We start from the raw sequence: 18,818 nt of genomic DNA, 5'->3' as shown, positions 1-18,818 counted from the left end.
ACGTGAGCAGCAGAGAGCTCTAGTCAGGAAGACAGAACAAGCAAGAAGGAGATATGTGGCAAATTTACCTTCCAACCCAGTCCACTGCTAGTCCATCTGGCTGCATTACGTATTTCAGGCCCAGGTCAACTTCCTGAACGGGGTTATTGCTGCCGGATTCAAAGTTGGGGATGTAGGCACGTTTGATAGCACCAAACTCAGAGCCCTGTGCCAGTACAGTATAATACACAACACCTACAAAAGAAGACACATGCCAGTTTCATTTTAAGAACATCAAGTAAGGGAGGAAATGGGGTCTAATCAAGTGAACTGCTGCTCATCTATTAACATCTCTACTTCCCCTTTGTTTTTTATAATACTAATAATTCAATTACATCAATAGGATCAAACCTCAAACCTATCATACTTGAGCTATTTGCTACAAATATTTCAACTGACAACTTATTAATATTTTCTTAGTCATCTCTATTTGAGGGTAACTCATTAAAATATTGATCAAGAGCCTATTTGCTCTCAGGTCTAGTTTCCAAAGTAGAATGTATTAAAAAAACAATTCATATGCAGTATCAGTGGCAATAGAAGAGACAGGTAGATGAGGAGTCCTTTTTTATGTACAGATGAAAGGACAACATACAGCAAGTAGGTTAAAAGCACAGGGAGACTGAGTTTTAAAGCATATATTGGGCATCTGCTGCTTTCCGAGATACACATCTTTCTTGAAAAGTTTATTTTTTGCATGAATACATGTGGAAATACAACAATAATAAATCTTTCATTGATGTAGTTACTGATATTTTTCAAAGCATTTCATATGAATTATGTAATTCAACTTCCAAAATAACTCTCAGAGGTAGGTAGGAAGAATAAGATGACTACTTTCATTTTACATATAAAACATTGAGATACAGAAAATGGTTACAATCACTTAAGGTTATAAATGTAGTATATGAGGCAAACAAGGAGAGAAGATGAGCTATAGATATAGAACACCAGTTTTCTGACTTTTACCCACTACTACTTCCCATATAGCCCCAAGAGGCCCAATTATAGGCTTTATACTTTTTCCCTGCACCCAACTAAAGCTTTTGGAGCACCCACCACATGTACTGTGCCAGATATTAGTTAGGTCAGGTACTAGGCATATAGAAATGAATGAGATCTCTGTCCCCAGAGAGCACATGTTTAGTGTGTAGGGAGAAAAATCTGTGTACCACTAGCTATACAGCTCAATGTCACATGTGCTTTGGTAGAAGTGTGTATACCATGCTGCAGGCTCATGGGAGCATTATACAACCAGGAGGAATTACAGATGTCCCAGAGGACATGACATTGGGACTTTGAGATCTGAGTAGAAATTTCCCAAGTGTACAATGGTAGGGAAAAAATGGGAGTTGTACAAGTAAAGATAAGATGTTGGGAGAAGGTTTGAAGCAAAGTTGGGAGAAGTTGGCAGGAACTCAAGTCCACTGTAAGGCATCAGGAGCTTTCTTCCATGGGGGAAACAAAATCCCCTTATTAAAAAACAAATTCCCCCCAATTCAACATCTAAATATTAATAAAGTCATTTATTATCAATGCAGATGCCAAAGTTCATACTCACTGAGGTCTATGCCCTCGGGATCCCAGTCATAATCAAGAGTTTGGATACGTTCCTCCTCTTCAAGGTACTCTGAGAACTTCTCAGATGACATATTGTATTTTCGAATTCGAACATTCTCAGGCAGGAGCAACAATGGAGGGTCACCTGGGAACAAAAAGAACCTATTTTATCGGTTTGAATTCAACCTGAACTGTTAAAATATGAAGTAGGATATAAAATGCATAGCAGGTATTCCCTCCTCCCTTTAAAAAATATGATGTACAACTGCAAGAATAAGATCCTAATTAGAATGTTATGCTCCATGTATGTCTAACATGTCAATATACACTATGTATCTAAAAAGAACAAATAAAATAAATAAGGGGGGTAAAGCCATGAATTTTTATAGGAATCTGACCATCTCTGTTAATCAATAAAGCTGACCATACAACTGAGTTCCAAAATCCATGACTGTGGACATTCTCATCCCCGTTTCAGGTGGAAAGCTAATATCTCTGCTTAGCCATATTATCATTTCTTTATTCTGTGTCCTTGGTGACAGTTTAGAGCAAAGTGAGGCTGAAACTGCTATGGAGAGCCTTCATTTTCATTGAATTATTTACTTTATTTGCTGACATTAAAACAGACAAGATTATAGACATTCAGTCTCACAGAAGGGAAATAACATTCACAGCCTCACCAAAAGTTTACCAGGAAGTTCTTGTTCCTCACTCTTTACTGACAGATTTTATGATTCTTTTAGCAGGTAATCATCTCTATGACCCAATTTAGCTCCTAGCTAGTGAGAAAAAAAGCAGAAGCTTGTTTTTTATTTTTAAAAAAATTACCTACAGCAGCTTTCAATGATGATTCATCCCAAGATGCTTTTCTAGAATTTTAAAAATTTAATCTACTCGCATAATGTCAATCAAATACAATTTAAGTAACTTCTAAAAGTTCATTTTATATACTTCCTCCATCTTGACATTATGCTTTGTATGAATATTCTAATGTATTTTAATCATCTCCTTAGTTAAAAGATTTAAACAGCTTAAAGTTTGCTGCTTAATTACCAGACCAACTGTTCAAATGCCATCACTCTGGTTTTCATTCACTGTCAAAAATGTTTGGAGGATAAAATACTTAAGTATTTGTCCTATTTAAGTCAAACATATGCCTTAGAAGCCCAATTTATATGAATATATAGAATATCCATTTGTCCACAATTAACAAAATGAAAGGACAATTTTCTTAAACTCTAGTAAAAATTTTAAATTCAAAATAAAGCCATATATTCCTTAACTGGGATTTAGAGCAGACCTGTGAATTTCATGTATAAAACCTCTGACTTATATTCCTTCTCTTTTGTCTTTGCTGTCTGGTACATATTACTGCTTTTCACTTGGCCTGAATCTTACATGCTAAATATAATTAATCTAAAATATAAACTAATGACTGTGTTATGAATGCACCAGACTCCTCCTGTCTGTTGCTAAAAGTCCATGAACAATAACAAAGAAAAGGGCAGCAGAGTGTCTCTGACTTGCCCCACCCGCCCCAGTTCAATGTTTTTTGTGCCCATCTTGGATTACACGGCCAAGGGCCTCCTCAGGTACCTTCTATTGGTGACGATCCCTCCTGTAAGCTCTTGCTGCAGTGGAATCTTCTGGAGGGTAACATCTTGTCCACTTTTTGAAATATTTATATTAAGGTAGACAAGAGGCCAAACCCAGAATTATAAAAAATACCTTACTCTTGCTTTAATCCTATGTATTGGTGGGAGATCGTAGTTAGCATTTCAAACTGACAGAGAGAAGTGGAGGACAGAAACTGGGAAGGTATTGGAAGAAAAGTATCTGGTCAGTTAACAGGAAGACTGAGAGTTCATCTCTTGGTATGGGGTGCTCATTGGCATTTGCTTCCCCCCAAGATGCGACTTGAGCCCAGCATACCGTCAGCTGCACACCGTTCTCCGTAGCGGGCACTCATCGACCTGAAGCCGTCTGCACAGAAACACTCATAACTTCCCTTGGTATTTTGACAGTTCTGGGGACAGACCCCAAATTGCTCACATTCGTTGATGTCTGCAGGCAAAATAAAACCAAATATGCAACATCTGTTCCCACCCATTCCTTAGAGACCCTGTTTTTGTTTAAATTCATATTCACAGGCAACAAGAATCAAGAAGAGTGCAGATGAAAATAAACAATGATACATTTGAGGACCACTTATTAAGGTTCAGATGCTGTTTCTCAAGTTTTTTTTTTTTTAACTAATTTCATATATTTTTTAAAAACCAAAACCTGTATGAAGTATGGACTATCATTAAGCCCAAAGTCCCAAAGCTCATCAGCAATGGAGATAGGGTTTAACTGAAGCCGTATGACTTCATACAAAAGCAGAGCAATTCTTCACCCAGAAAGCATTTGTAGTGTTATTTTTGGTATCACTTCCCTTCAGCCAACTTGTTTCAGGAACAACAGTCATCGATTTGCTTTCTCAATTGAGTTCTTAAGTGTCAGCGTGCAAAAGAACTCTTACAATCATTTAAGTATGACACATAAATTAGACACAGCAAATTCACATAATAAAAGACACCTAGAATCAGACTCATCACTGATATTCTTGATATGTTTCTTTCCGACTCTATACCTCATTCATGCATCACCTACACAGGTGTGTAATAAATACGTGTTGTTGGACTCAAGATAAAGATAGTAAGCCTGGTGACTGTCTTTAATTGATCATACACTGAGACAATAAATAGCCACTATCACCAAGGTCTTCACTATTCACCACAATTTCACAGACATTTTGCGTACACACTAGTTGCTAGGCATTTTGCTAGGCATGCAGGGAAGAAAAGTAATTGGCATTCTTGAGTATTTTGATGCCCCAAAACCATGAGTTTAGCCCCATGAAGAGAATAAAATAGTGGCTTAACAAAAGGTAATAGCCAGAGAGACATTAAAAAAAAAAAGTATGAGAGCTCTTAATAAGGACTGAAGGAAATATACTTTACCTTGACAGGAGTTTCTGTCCAAAATACCAGCTTTGAACCCAGTTCTACAGGAGCAGATAAATCCTCCTTCACTTAACTGGGTACAATTCTGTTCACATAGATTTTCAGCGCATGTTCTTTCTTTTCCCATGTCTGAAAAATGAAATCCAGCATGACAAATGGAAGGCACAAGCCAAATGAACAGTTGAGTGTTGTATCAGAGGGAAGAGCTGTAAAGCATCTTGGGAGGATCCCTTTCCAGAAGCCTCCAGAGGTCAGGGTGCATTTTTATTCTAATTTCTGGGAACAGCCTGAATGCCATTCACACAAATGTAAAGTTACAGACTGGAGGTGATTTTCCTGTTTCATATGGCTCTGCCAGGCTCACTTTCAGAGCACCCAATTCTGGACTCCAAAACTATGAAGCCAGGGACTTTGCAACTATCACCACCTACTCTGCTATCTCTCATCCTATACTATATAACATCCTATATCTAGATAGACAGACAGACAGCACTGACTCAAATCAGAACAAAACTATAAATAGGGGGAAATTATATAGTTTTAAGACTATAATTTGTCAAATATTGACCAATTCATTATACACATATCAAGTGTTGGCCAGGGTACAATAAAATGCATAGTCATGTCATATAATAGCATGTCATACATGCTATTTGAACCATAAGTTAGTATGTATGGAAGGGAAATTTATAATATCTATATCTATCTACCTATCTATATCTATCTACATATATATATATCAAGGTTTTAAAAAATATTCATACTGGAGTGGGATATAGCTTAGAAGTAGAGGGCTTGCCTAGTGTGTGCAAGGCTGACCCTTCAGCACTATAGCATAAAATAATAAATAAAAGTAAAGATCTTTTATTCTTTTACCCAGTTATTTCACATTAATGAACTCTCCCCCATGAAGGAATAAAACAAGACTTGTATTTAAGGATCATAACATTACAGCAAGAAAATGTTGAAAACAACTCAAATATCTATTCAACAGTAGGGAATAAATTATGTTATAGTGTATTTTATCAAATCTAAGACACCACTGATGATGCACCATTATTTTATGTAACATTAAAATAGAAGAAGTCTGGAACTTACACTATGGCATGTTATCAACTGTAAGATGCACCTTGGTTTCAGAGATGTTAAAATATAAAAATAAGTATACATCTTAGAAGCAATGAGTTATGATTATTTTACATGATTGATTGTTATGCAGTCATTAAAATTCAAGGCTTCAAATGATACTCTGACATAGGAAATATCTATAATAAAATGGAGAAAAAGATTGTAAAACTATTTAATATCAATATCAAAAAATTTATGCACACATATATGTGCAAAAAAAAAGACAGCAAAAGTTTACAAGACTTTCAGAATAATTCTCTCTTAGTAATGGGATTCAAATTATTACTTTTTTTTATACTGAATCTAGGGCCTTGCACATGCTAAGCACATGCTCTACCACTGAGCCTCACCCCAGACCCTACTCTTAATTATTAATGTGTTTTCTAGATTTTACAACCTTTGTAATTAAATCAACCAATACTTTATTTTCATAGGGCCTATATGAATAGCTCATGTGGTCCCTGCCATTCTGGGTCCAGATCCTCCCAGATAGGCTTTTCACAGTTCTGACTCTACCTAAGCACTTCATTGCTCCCTGTTGCCCATGGTGCTGTCTCTGCCAATGTCTGTCCCTGGCATCTGGCTTTCATCCTTGTCATTCTTATCAGTGTGCTTCTTTCATCCTCAGTCTCCATCTACCCCCAAACCTCAGTCTTAGACAAAGATGGACAAAGATAAAGGAGTGGGGCATGGTGTTTATCTCCATAAAGGAGTCAAGTTGCATCCACCTGCCTGTTGGTCACAGGCTTCTAAATATTATAGCCAAAGGAACTGTGGAATCTCCTGATTCAGTTCTCTCAGATCCCAATAGATTTATATTTCTGTCCTCCATATTATCTGATGAGAGGATCTTTAACCACATCTCAGGGTCCCTCAGGGTACAATAACTGTAATAGTTTATATAGTTTAAATAGACTAAAACCATTGAATTTCAAGAAAAGAAAAATAACCACAGAGTACAATGACTCCCTAGTACCACCCCCTTCCCAAAGAAAAAACACAATGGCATCTGATGGAATACAGAAGTACACACTCCACACCATGTTCACAAAAGCGTTACAATAAGGATCCATTCTGATCTTATAACAACTACACATTGCTAAACAAATCTATTCATACTTTATTTCTTATTGAGCCACTCTCAGAGTCTTATGTCTAAGAATCTGGCTATTCATATAAACAACCTAGCTCGATGCCACAGTTGTTCATAGCATTAGTCCCTATTATCTTCCAAATGTCTGCAGGACTGGTAGTCATGTCTCATCCACATTACTAAAGGCACAACAGTTACTATTAGCTCAGATATCCTTGAACAAGCCACCCAACCTCTCTAGGTCTCATGTGTATAGACTTTGTAATCTTCTCCCAGCTCTAATATCTATAATATGATTAGGGTTCCCAGGATGCATATGTTCTGGGTCAAGTGTTCACCAAGAGTCCTCAACAAAATCAGAAATTGCATGGAATTGTGGCTTCCTCTTCAAATTTGAGGATTTTCCTATAACTTTATCCTAATTGTGCCCTGAAGTTACATTGAACTGAGTTCAAATATTGTCACAATCTCTTAATAACAGTGAGACCTGGCCAATCTATATAATGTCTAAGCTGGTTTCTTCATTTGTATATTTTTAAAAAGGAATAATAGGGCTGGGAAGGTAGCTCAGTAGTAGGTAGTATACCTAGAATGAGTGAGGCCCTGAGTTTAATCTCCAGTACTGGGAAAAAAGCAGGGGCGACAGATAATACCCAACTCATAAGAGTCTTAAAAGGATGAAATGGAGATAACCCATGTAAGATATTTATCTGTTTGTTTGTTTGTTGTACCAGGGAATGAACCCACAGGCTCTTAACCACTGAGCCACATCCCCAGCTCTTTTTTATATTTTATTTAGAGACAGAGTCTTGCTGAGTTGCTTAGTAACCCGCTGAGTTGCTGGCGCTGGCTTTGAAATCAACAATATCCTGCCTCAGCCCCACGAGCCACTGGGATTATAGGTATGATCCACTGCACCTGACCCACGTAGGATATTTAGCATAAAGCCTTGGTAGAGGATAAATACTCAATAACAGGTAGCTGTGAGCTTGATCACAAGTTGGAGCACAAAGTAAATTCAAGAGAAGTACATGGTCATCACCCACTTTATGCTATTATATGTTTTAATTAGGTGAACTTAAGTTACCACAATGAAGCACAAAAATAAGTGTTAACTTACTGCAGCCTGTTTCATCTGAACGGTCACCACAGTCATCAACATCATCACATACATACTGCTGTGAAATACAATTTCCATTGCTGCACTTAAATTCATTTTCTGTACAAGGTTTAGGGGTTGGTTTTCTGCCTATAATTTAAAAACAAGTTAAAGTTAAAACATGAAGATGAAACAAGATGCTTCCCTCTGGTAGAAATAGTTATTGCTCACCAAATGAATATATACTTCCCTACATTTTCCAGTCTTCCTTTCATCCAGTTTGGGACCATGTCCATGGGAGTAGTTCTAGCCAGTGGTAAATGAGTTGGCAGTGACATGTGTCACCTTTGAGCAGAAGCAATAAAAAAGCCCATGGACCTCTCTGTCTCTTATGCTCCTGAAGCAATCTTGGAAGCCACGTGACAGGTGGCAAAACAAAGGGTGGAGAGCTGTACAAACCACACTGGCCTTCCCATGAATGAAAAGGAAGTCTCTGTTATGTTCCACCACTGAGACTTTGAGATTTGTTGGTTGCAGCAGCTACAGCAGAGTGATGAGAGATGAGTATTTCCAAAGCAAAAACCTAAAATATCTGACATTGGCTTAAGAGAAGGCAAGCAATGAGGAAACTGATATTGGAGGCAGAAAAGATGGAGATGAATGTTCTGCAATGGCAAAGCATGCGGGAAGGGTATACCACAGAAGATCTGGAAGGAAGCTTGCGTGCTTACTGAACTTGAGGATCTAAGAAGAGAGATAAGAAGACAGAATGTTAGCAATGTGCACTGGTTGCAATTACCTGAATTTGACCAGGTAGTATAAGAAATAGAGAAGCTCAGGGGGAAATTGGCTGATTAGTAAGCAGAAATGAAAGGAAATTAAGCCTAGAAATTTGCAGTGTGGGAAAGTTAATTAAAAGTCTGATGTTTAAAAGGTTTTGAGACACAAAGGCCCAGTAAAACATCTTAGATGGATAAAATGACTGCCCATCTATTTTTTTTTAGATGGCCTGAGTATAAGTGACCATCAGTTGATATTGAGGTGTGTAACAGAAAGCATGCAAAGAAACAAGGCAGATTTAAGAACAAGGTCTCAAAAGGAACTCTGGGTGAAATCGTTAAATTTTAGAACTGACCAGAAGCAACGAGTTCAAATGCCTGCTAGTTCCTGAGAGATACTGATGATCAAATAAACTAAAATAATATGATTGACTGAGATTTTAAAAAACACTCTTGAACCCAACATTCTACATGTAAGAAGCAGGTTTAGAAAACTGTACTGTCCCTAAGGAGGACATATTTCCCCCTTCCTTCTTCATTAGAAGAGGAAAATGAACAAGGAAAACTCATAAAAAGTAGAATGAAAGCATTAAGGAAAAATGGGCATAGGAGCTCCTCTCCCACAGCAGCTCTAAGACCTGTAGGAGCCTTTCCCAGTATCTGCAGAGGGTGGTACTATTGTGTACTCTCCATGCCAGTGTGCTTTTGAGAGTGAAAGCAGTGCTACTGCTAATACTGACAACAGACAGATCAAGTGTCACCCATGACACATGCACATATCGTTTCAGAGTTCCAGTATTTCAGAACTGCTACAGACAGGTGATTTCAAGGAGTAATTCATTCATTCATTCCAATGGAAACATCTATTTCTGCTATGCTTTCTCTGTTCCACCACTATCTACTGTGAATGGTAAAACTAGGGTATTAGTTTATGGGTCCCCACACCAAGAGGAACCCCTTCTGGAATTAATGGAGTCACTAAGGTCCATTACCCAGAGCTCCTGGGTTTCAGTTACTGAATGAGACTATGAGTTCTGTCCCTTAGGGACGGATGAAGCGTGTTCTGTATGTGAGGGGGGAAAAAAAGCATAAAGGGATATTTTGTGGCACAAGAGTAAATTGCGATGGAAACAATTGATGCTCACTACACTTCCCTGCATTTCTCAATGCCCTTTGCAGTTAGACTGGGGCCATGTGACTAGCTCTGACCAATTAACTGAGCTCAAGTGACGTCTGTCACTTCCAGACCTGGGAAGTCAAAAACCTGTATGCCCTCACCATTTCTCTCTCTTCTCCTACCTTGGCATCCATGAAGACTATGGGCTCCTGGTGGCATAATTTTAGGAAGGACACCTAACTGGGATGGACAGCAGCAGCTAAAACTCCTAAAACTCTGCTCCTTGGGAAGAGTTAGTTTACCACTACATTTTTTTCCCCCCACTCTGGGATTTGATTATATCCTATAAAGCTAAATGTTGCAATGTTGTCAACAGCCTCTCTGACACACAGTCCCTGCTGGGATGGGGGCCCTTAGTGTCTCCTTCTCCCTTTTCTTACAGTTCTCCTCTTTCTCATCGGTTCCATCTCCACAGTCATCCACACCATTGCACAGTTGTTGAGCATAAATGCAGCGACTATTGTCACACCGGAAACGATGGGGTGTTTCACAGGGAACATTGACTGAAAAAAAAAAAAAAGAAAAAGGTGGAAAAATTAAATTGCAAGTGAAGAGGAGAAAAAGAATGTCATTACTTAAAACTGTCACACCGGACTAGTACAGGCTTGCTTTGTTCATTCATTTGCTCATTTGATTAAATCAATCAGCAAATACATTTCGAGTGTCCAGCACACACCAAGGCACAGCACCAAGCACTAAACACATGGAGGGACAGAAAGACATGGCTCTTGTCTTCATGGAACTTCAGTGTAGCAGAAAAGCAGCCCTCCACACATTGACGGTTCTGTTATATCTGAGAAGCACCTACTGGGGGATCTGTCACATGGCACAGGGAGGAAGAGGATGATTCTGAATCAGAGAGGAGCATGGCAGGTTGGGGGAGCTTTATAGAGTTTCCTGGCTGGAGTGCAGAGTGAGGAGGAAGCAGAGGTCATGAGTTTGGAGAGGCCAGTGGGACCACATGGGGCTCTCTTCCCAGTAGCGTAGGGGCCATTCATTGTTCAATCCTTCTGGCTTCTGCTATTCTCATGGAGTCTCTAGAGCATGAAGTCTTCACGAAGTTTTAACCCTGTGATGGATGTTCCTTGCTGAATTCCCTCACTTCTTAAATTTAGTGGTGAATCTCACCATGAAATCCTGACTCATTTTATGGTCCAGATTGAGACCTCCAGCTGCTGCTAACATAGCTGTGAAGAAACTAAGGGTAGTACCCGGGTTCCTCATTTGTTGGGTACAGGGGACATGATCTTCTCTGCCCATGCCACAAATTCAGTGAATTCTGTATATATGTGCATCTTCTTTCACATAGAGGACCTGGGCTATTTGATTTTCCTTCTGACTTGACACCGCACATAGAGATCAAGAGGAGAAACTTGTAAAAAGATGGGTTCATGGAGGGGAAATAGTCAGATCTGAGGATTGGTTCTTGGAAGTATTAATAGAACCATCTCCAAGAATTATTTGCTGTGAAGGGTTAAGGCAACATTAGAGCAGTGCTAATCATCGTCAAAATACGGGTGTGTCACCACCTATCCAAAATATAATTTTACTAGCTATGGCATTTTGGCTTATGAAAAGAAGTTATTTGCTAAGGACTTCCTTGAAAACTTTACATGGCTTAATATGTTAAGAAGCACCAAGTTAAAAACAAAATAAGAAACAGCTAGCTTCTAACAATGAAAGAGATGGCCAAAAAAGGTGTTGGAATGCCACTGTGACATGTACTTGAGGGAAGAGTCAAAGCTCTGGGCTAAAAATGAGTCGCGATGACTATAAGAAAGAGTAGAAGAGGAGACATGAACTTCAGAAGTGAACTGTAGCCAAGTCAGACCGGCAGCTAACTCTGTGAGCGCTCCAGCAGGAAGGTTTCTAGGGGTCCCTTCTCCTGCACTGATAATCTTACTTACACAAAGTCCTTAAATTTTAGCTTGTATCAGAATTACCTGGAAGTCTCGTTCATGCATACATAGACTATCAGCCCCACGGCTGGTGGGACTTGTGAATTTGCATTTCTCAGATGTTCCCAAGTGACAATGACATTCCTAGTCCACGGAAGACACTTTGAGAACCAAGGTCCTAGCTTTTCTACTATGATTCAAAGCATGTGACCAGTTGGTGGAAATAATTTCTATTTTCATTCATTTTGTTAAAGCCAATAGTGACTAAACTAAAAAGGTAAGGAGCTTTAAAAAACACCCCATCCTTAGAGATTCCACCTCATTAGGCCTGAGCCAAGGCTGAGGCCAGGACATATGAGACCAGGACAGTCTTCCCCCATTGATTCTGCCCCATACCTGAAATTCACTGGTTTGAAAAATAAATGTGTATCACATAACAACAGGGATTTGATGGCCTTAGAATTATGACATTAAAGGGAAGTAACTTAAAGGACAAAGTCTCAAAAGTTTCTAAAGTACTCCAGGAAGCTCTAGGGATTTGGAGTGAGTATTTCAAGGGGCACTAAAATTAGAATGGAGCAGAACAGTCACAATCTCCCTCCTGCCCCTCCTTGACTTCAAACACAGCAGACCTGTCTCTAGTCAGGCACACTGAGTGTCCAGGTAAAAATCTCTTCTGAAGAAATTGTTTCCTAAGGCCACAAAACGTTTAAAATCGTGGATGTTGGCCCAGGGTTCTCAGGTTACAGAACTGAAGCAAGAAAACCAAGTGACATTGCACCAATACCCATCATTCATCTAGTCCTCAAAAATTGCAAAACTGTCCCCCAAGATCACACACTGCATGTAAAGAACAGCAGCTTCTGCCGGACACCACCACCTCCTCTCAGCCCACTCTTCTCCCTCTTACAGCACAGGTGAAGTTCTTCATCAGAACCATCGCCACAGTCGTCACTGCCGTCACAGGTCCAGAAGGACTGGATACAAACATGGTTTTTGCATTCAAACATGGCAGCTGGGCAGTATGTACCATTGGGAAAGCGAGTTGCTGTAGGTGTGGGGAGACACATTCAAATCATAAGACAAATGAACTCATTCATTTGGGAAAGCTTTCCTGCTATTTCCCCCTCACTTCTGCATTAACATCCTGCTCTTCTTAATTCAACCCAAGTTCTTTATACTGGTCTACTTATTGCCTGAATTTTCTTTATCTGAAATGTTTTTAATTTAATTAATGGTTAGTATAGTAGCTAATAATAGAGACACACCTTGGTAGCACAGATGAATTAATATATTCTCTATTCGAGATATTATTGTTGGGCATAGTGGGGCATGCCTATAATCCCAGTGGCTTGGGAGGCTGAGGCAGGAGGATTGAGAGTTCAAAGCCAGCCTCAGCAAAAGTGAGGCACTAAGCAACTCAGTGAGACCCTGTCTCTAAATAAAACACAACACTGAGGATGTGGCTCAGTGGTTGAGTGTCCCTGTGTAAGGAGTAGTAGCTAGAAGGTGTCTAAACCACCTGATGCACATTCTCAGGTGAGCAGAACCACAGGTGTCAGGCACTTACGGCAAGTGGACTCATCAGAGGCGTCCAAACAGTCAGCTCTTCCATCACATTTGAATTGGCTGGGAATACAGTGTCCACTGGCACACTGAAAATGTTCAGGATGACAGGTCTTCAGTTCTGAGGAAAAAAGAATGTCATTCCCAGAGGCCTTGTCATTTTCAACAAGTATGAGGGACATGGGGAGTGATGAGTGCTTCGTCACATTCCTACCCACGCCTGACAGCAGCACACAGCACACCCTCAGCTGTGGCTGGCAGGTGAGTAAACTCTCAAACTCACACTTGCCCCACTCAGCAGGGAGACAGAGGTACCTATCTCCCCATTATTAACTTCAGCTTTTCCTCAGATAGCAGAATTCTCCAATTTTCAACGTTCCCTGATTTTCCTCAGACCCAACATTTAATCCATAAAAAGCTATAGCAATTATTTGGTGTTGAGGATTCTCCTCCCAATGCTCTGACCTCCATATGTGTGTGTTTATAGGACCAAGGTAGATTAAAGTCTGCTCCAAGGGATGTCTAAACTAAAATGGGACTTAAAAATGGCTTCATATTAGTGCACCATGATCAAATGGGTTCATTCCAGGCATGCAAGGTTGGTTCAACATATGGAAATAAATAAACATAATTTATCACATCAGTAGACTTAAAGACAAGAATCACGTTTATCAATAGATACAGAAAAAGAATTTGATAAAATACAGCATCTATTCATGTCAAAACACATAAAAAAACTAGGGATAGTAGGAACAGACCTCAATATTGTAAAAGCTATGTATGCTAAACCCAAGAGTATTCCCTTAAAAACTAGAACAGAACGGGGATGCCCTCTTTTACCACTTCTATTCAACATAGTCCTGGAAACTCTAGCCACAGCAGTTAGACAGAAGAATGATATTAAAGGAATACAAATAGGAAAAGAAGAACTCAAAACCTTCACTAACTGCCAATGGCATGATTCTATATTTAAGAAGACCCAAGAACTCCACTAGAAAACTTCTAGAACTCAAAAATGAATTCAGCAAACTAGCAGGATATAAAATTAACACCCGTAAATAAATTTAATTCCTATATATCAGTGATGAAACAACCGAAAGAGAAATTAGGAAAACTATCTCATTCACAATAGCCTCAAAAAAAAAAAATTGGGGAATCAATCTAACAAAAGAGGTGAAAGATCTCTACAATAAAAATTAAAGAACTCTAAAGAAAGAAATTGAAGAAGACTTTAGAAGAGGGAAAGATCTCCCATGTTCTTAGATAAGCCATACCTCCAAAACCACTACACAGATTTTGTGCAATTCCTATTAAGTTTCCAGTGACATCCTTCGTAGAAACAGAAAAAGCAGTCATGAAATTCATTTGGAAAAAATAAGAGGCCCAGAATAGCCAAAAGAATCTTAGCAAGAGAAGTGAAGCAGGAGGCATCACAATACCAAACCTTAAATTATACTTCAGAACTATAGTAACAAACATGGCATGGTATTGGCACCTAAACAGACATGAAGCCCAATAGTATAGAATAGAAGACACAGAGACAAAATTTATGTGGATAAATACTAGACAAAGGTGCCATAAACACATTGGATAAAAGACAGCCTCTTCAAAAGATGGTGTTGGGAAAACTGGGAATTCATACATAGCAGAATGAAATTAGATCCCTATCTCTCACCATGCACAAAACTCAACTCGAAGTGATCAAGGGCATAGGCATTAGACCAGAAACCTCACACCTACTTGAAGAAAATGTAGGCCCAAATCTCTGCCTTAGGAACAGACTTCCTCAACAAGGCTCCAAAGTGCAAGAAGTAAAATCAAGAATCAATAAATGGGATGGTATCAAACTAAAAAGCTTCTTCATGGCAAAGAAAACAATCAAGAATATAAAGAGGGAGCTTAGAGAATGGGAGAAAAATCTTTAACACCTGAATCTCAGAGCATTAATTTCCAGAAAAGTAAAGAACTCAAAAAACTTGAAATACAACTGGTCAAAATATGAAAAAATGTTCAACATCTTCAGCAGTTATAGAAATGCAAATCAAAACCACACAGAGATTTCATCTCACTTCAGTCAGAATGACAATTATCAAGAATACAAGTAACAAAAAATGTTGGTGAGGATGTAGGAAAAAGATATACTCTACTGGTGGAACTGCAAATTGGTGCCACTCTGGAAAGCAGTATGGAGATTCCTCAGAAAATGTGGAATAGAACCACCATTTGACCCAGCTATCCCACTCCTCAGTATATACCCAAAGGACTTAAAATCAGCATACTATAGTGACATAGCTACATCAATGTTTATAGCAGCTCAATTCCTCAGTTCCTATGGAACCAACCTAGGTACTCTTTTATAAAGATGAATGGGTAAAGAAAATGTGGCACATATATACAATGGAATATTACTCAGCCATAAAGAAAAATGAAATTATGGCATTTGCCAGTAAATGGATGAAACTGGAGACTATTATGCTAAGTAAAATAAACTGATGACAAAAAAAAAAGCCAAATGTTCTCTCTGATATGTGGATGCTGACTCACAAAAGGTGAAGGGGAGGGAGGAGTGGAGGTTCACTGGATTGGACATTGGGAGGGGGGTATGGGAATCAGAAAGACAGTGGAATGAATCAAACATAACTCTCCTTATGTTCATATATGAATACACAACCAGTATAACTCCACATCATGTACAACAACAAAAAATGGGAAGTTATGTTCCATGTCTGTATGATATGTCAAAATACAGTCTACTGTCCGTTATAACTAAAAAGAACAAATAAAAAAATTTTTAAATGTCTTCATATTTTCTCTTGTTTAAGTTTTAAAAAGCATAGAAAATACAGAGTGGAATATACAACGTTATGCTAAGGTTTACATACTACATAAATTACACAAAAGCCATTTTACTCTAAAAAGCCTTATCAACACTAGTTCGAAGGCCCTACTGTCACAGTGTGGGAGTCCACTATAAGCCTCTCAAAAACCCCTGACACTTACCACAGTCCCGCTCATCCGAGTTGTCCCCACAGTCATTGTCTTGGTCACAAACCCATCGAGAAGGAATGCAATGCTGATCCGCGCATCGAAACTCGCTCTCTGTGCACTCCCGGGGAGCTGAAAGAGAAAGCCACATGGCCATCAGGGTGCTCTGGGAGTCACTCAAGGGAGATAGGCTAGGAACTAGCCCCCGCACCCACCCACACACACACACACACACACACACACATACTTCCCCCAGTGCCCAATCCTTTCTCTTCCAAAACTAGACCTTTCGACCTCAACTTTAGGTGTGTAAAGAATAGCCTTTAAGAGGTTTATCCAAAGGTGCTTGGACCTTAAGATACTTTTTTATTTCATAAATCTTCAGATAATCTCTCTCTTTCCCATGCCCCTTCTCTCATATCTTTCTCTGTCTGGTGCTGGGGGTCAAAACAATAAAATGCCACTGGGACCTCCCTGTTGCATAACAAGTTTTGAGCTGCAGGTATAATCAACATCCTAATTTTCTCAACTGCAAATGGCAAATGGTGACCACTTCTTACTTCCAAAAGGTAACTAAAGATGAAATGTATTTCATATTAGAAAAATTGGAAATTGAGTATATATTATGACTCAATGACAAATGCTCAGGGTAAGGCTTCATGAAAGTTGTTTGGAAAACACACTCAATTATTCTGGTCTGACCATCTCGCATGGTGGGGTCCAGCCCTTGCCTCAACCTCCCTGTCCAATTCCTTGCAGTCACACCTTCACTTAGAAGAGGGGAACTAAAGCCTGACCTGATATTTAGCTATGATCCCTCCTAAAAGAGCTTCTCCAGGAAGGATGCCATCCAAACATGAGTTTCTCTTCTTTATCACAGGGCCATTTGGGGGAAAGAGCTGAGAAGCAGGTCTTACGGTTAACACCTTTCCTTCTCTTGGTCCTGATTTTCTATTTTTTTACTACGTTAGTCCTTTATCATAAGTTACTTCGAGTTCTTTTCAGAAGAGAAGGTGAGTAAAGAAATTCAACAGACAAAAATATAATCTTCAATAAATACCTCCTCCCGTAGCTTGATTATAATAAGCATCTCAGGAAGAGACACTGATGTGTATAGTTAGAAAAGGAGAAATACACCAACCAGCATAAGCAGCTACTGGGCCACCATTTGAGGAAGAATGGCACAGCAGGTCGGATATGGACAAAGAGCACCTCCCTGTCCCGGTGACACGTAAGGACACTCACCACAGTTCTCTTCATCTGAGTTGTCTCCACAGTCATTGTACCCATCACATTTCCAGCGAAGAGGGATGCACTGGTGATTCCTACAGCGGAAATCTCCGGAAGGATTGCATGTCATTGCCTCTGAAAAGCACAGTCATCGCAAGGATTCCGTAAAGCAACAGTCAAGAAATGCACAAAGTAGCCCTTGCTGGCTTGCTTGTGAGACAGTCTGACAATTTTGCTACCATGTTCTTCAGGCTCCCAAAGAGGGATGCCGGCCCTTCATTGTCAAAATCCCTTTCAGCTAAGCTGAACCCATCCTAACTGCTTAAAACTAAATTCAACTCCTTTTTGTTGAAACTGTCCAAAAAATAGGAATTTTCAACAGAGACTTGGGAGGTTAAAATATCACCTGTAGGCAATAGAACATCTTAGTCACTTTGCTTTTAGTGGTTGAGACTGAGCATTATGAAAACAACCCATTTCTTCCTTATTTCTCTCCTAACTAAACCACGCACACACACATGCAGACACTTTGGTTCCAAGTTAGAACACTTGCCTGATTTTGACAACCTGTATTGATTTACTTGATCTTTTGCCCATAAATTCTTTTCATGTTGCCTAAGCGACTATAGCTGTCCAATGGATGATATGGCAAGTCAGAAAGAAAAAACACTCAGAATATGAAAAATCATCAAGTAAGAAAGATACTAATTTGGCAATACCGAGTCTTTTTTCCCTCCCCCCTTCCACAAAGTTCAATCAATCTATAAGATCAGAGAAATTATTTAAATTTGTCCAGTCTGAATAAGGATTCCACATTTGGGAGAAATTACACAAATTCATAATATCTTAATAATGTCTTTCTCAATTATAGCATCCTTTGGGATTGGAAGTCATTTCAGATGATATAAATTAAATTCCCTCAATAACTCTAAAAATGCTACAAAAATGCAAAGTGCCATTAGAAGCATCAATAAGCAATCTCAGGGAAACAAAGAATGATGACATGGGAAAACACAGCCCTTTCCCCTCCCGCTTCCCTGCAGGCCTCCTACCACAGCCCTGCTCGTCACTGTTGTCCCTGCAGTCATCCGCCCCGTTGCACACGGCCCACTGCGGGATGCAGCGGTAGTTCGTCTTACAGCTGAACTCTGTGTGGTTGTCACAGCTGTGGGCAGAGCTCACTGAAAGAGAGGAGACAGCAAAGTCAGATCCAAGTGTCAGTCCCACTGGAAAATGCCACCCAAAACACCTTTCTGTTG

At 39.4% G+C, this 18,818-nt stretch overlaps 1 protein-coding gene across 1 annotated transcript in view; it reads right to left on the bottom strand.

Annotated features, from left to right (window-relative positions):
* Window positions 1–18,818, bottom strand: part of Lrp2 (LDL receptor related protein 2) — a 184,431-nt gene that overhangs the window by 15,577 nt on the left and 150,036 nt on the right. Inside the window, exons 58-68 of the mRNA XM_077110314.1 lie at window positions 18,612–18,740; window positions 17,575–17,694; window positions 16,345–16,461; window positions 13,349–13,465; window positions 12,689–12,826; window positions 10,261–10,383; window positions 7,946–8,074; window positions 4,602–4,733; window positions 3,532–3,663; window positions 1,601–1,744; window positions 69–234 (exon numbers count right to left, since the gene is read on the bottom strand). Coding sequence (XP_076966429.1) covers window positions 69–234; window positions 1,601–1,744; window positions 3,532–3,663; window positions 4,602–4,733; window positions 7,946–8,074; window positions 10,261–10,383; window positions 12,689–12,826; window positions 13,349–13,465; window positions 16,345–16,461; window positions 17,575–17,694; window positions 18,612–18,740 — 1,447 coding nt within the window. The remainder of the gene's footprint in view (window positions 1–68; window positions 235–1,600; window positions 1,745–3,531; window positions 3,664–4,601; window positions 4,734–7,945; window positions 8,075–10,260; window positions 10,384–12,688; window positions 12,827–13,348; window positions 13,466–16,344; window positions 16,462–17,574; window positions 17,695–18,611; window positions 18,741–18,818) is intronic.

The sequence above is a fragment of the Callospermophilus lateralis genome, chromosome 9, assembly GCF_048772815.1.
Source record: "Callospermophilus lateralis isolate mCalLat2 chromosome 9, mCalLat2.hap1, whole genome shotgun sequence".
Classification (NCBI taxonomy): Eukaryota; Metazoa; Chordata; class Mammalia; order Rodentia; family Sciuridae; genus Callospermophilus; species Callospermophilus lateralis.
The sequence above is the reverse complement of the archived record's forward strand: the minus strand, read 5'-3'. Positions and strand labels throughout refer to the sequence as shown.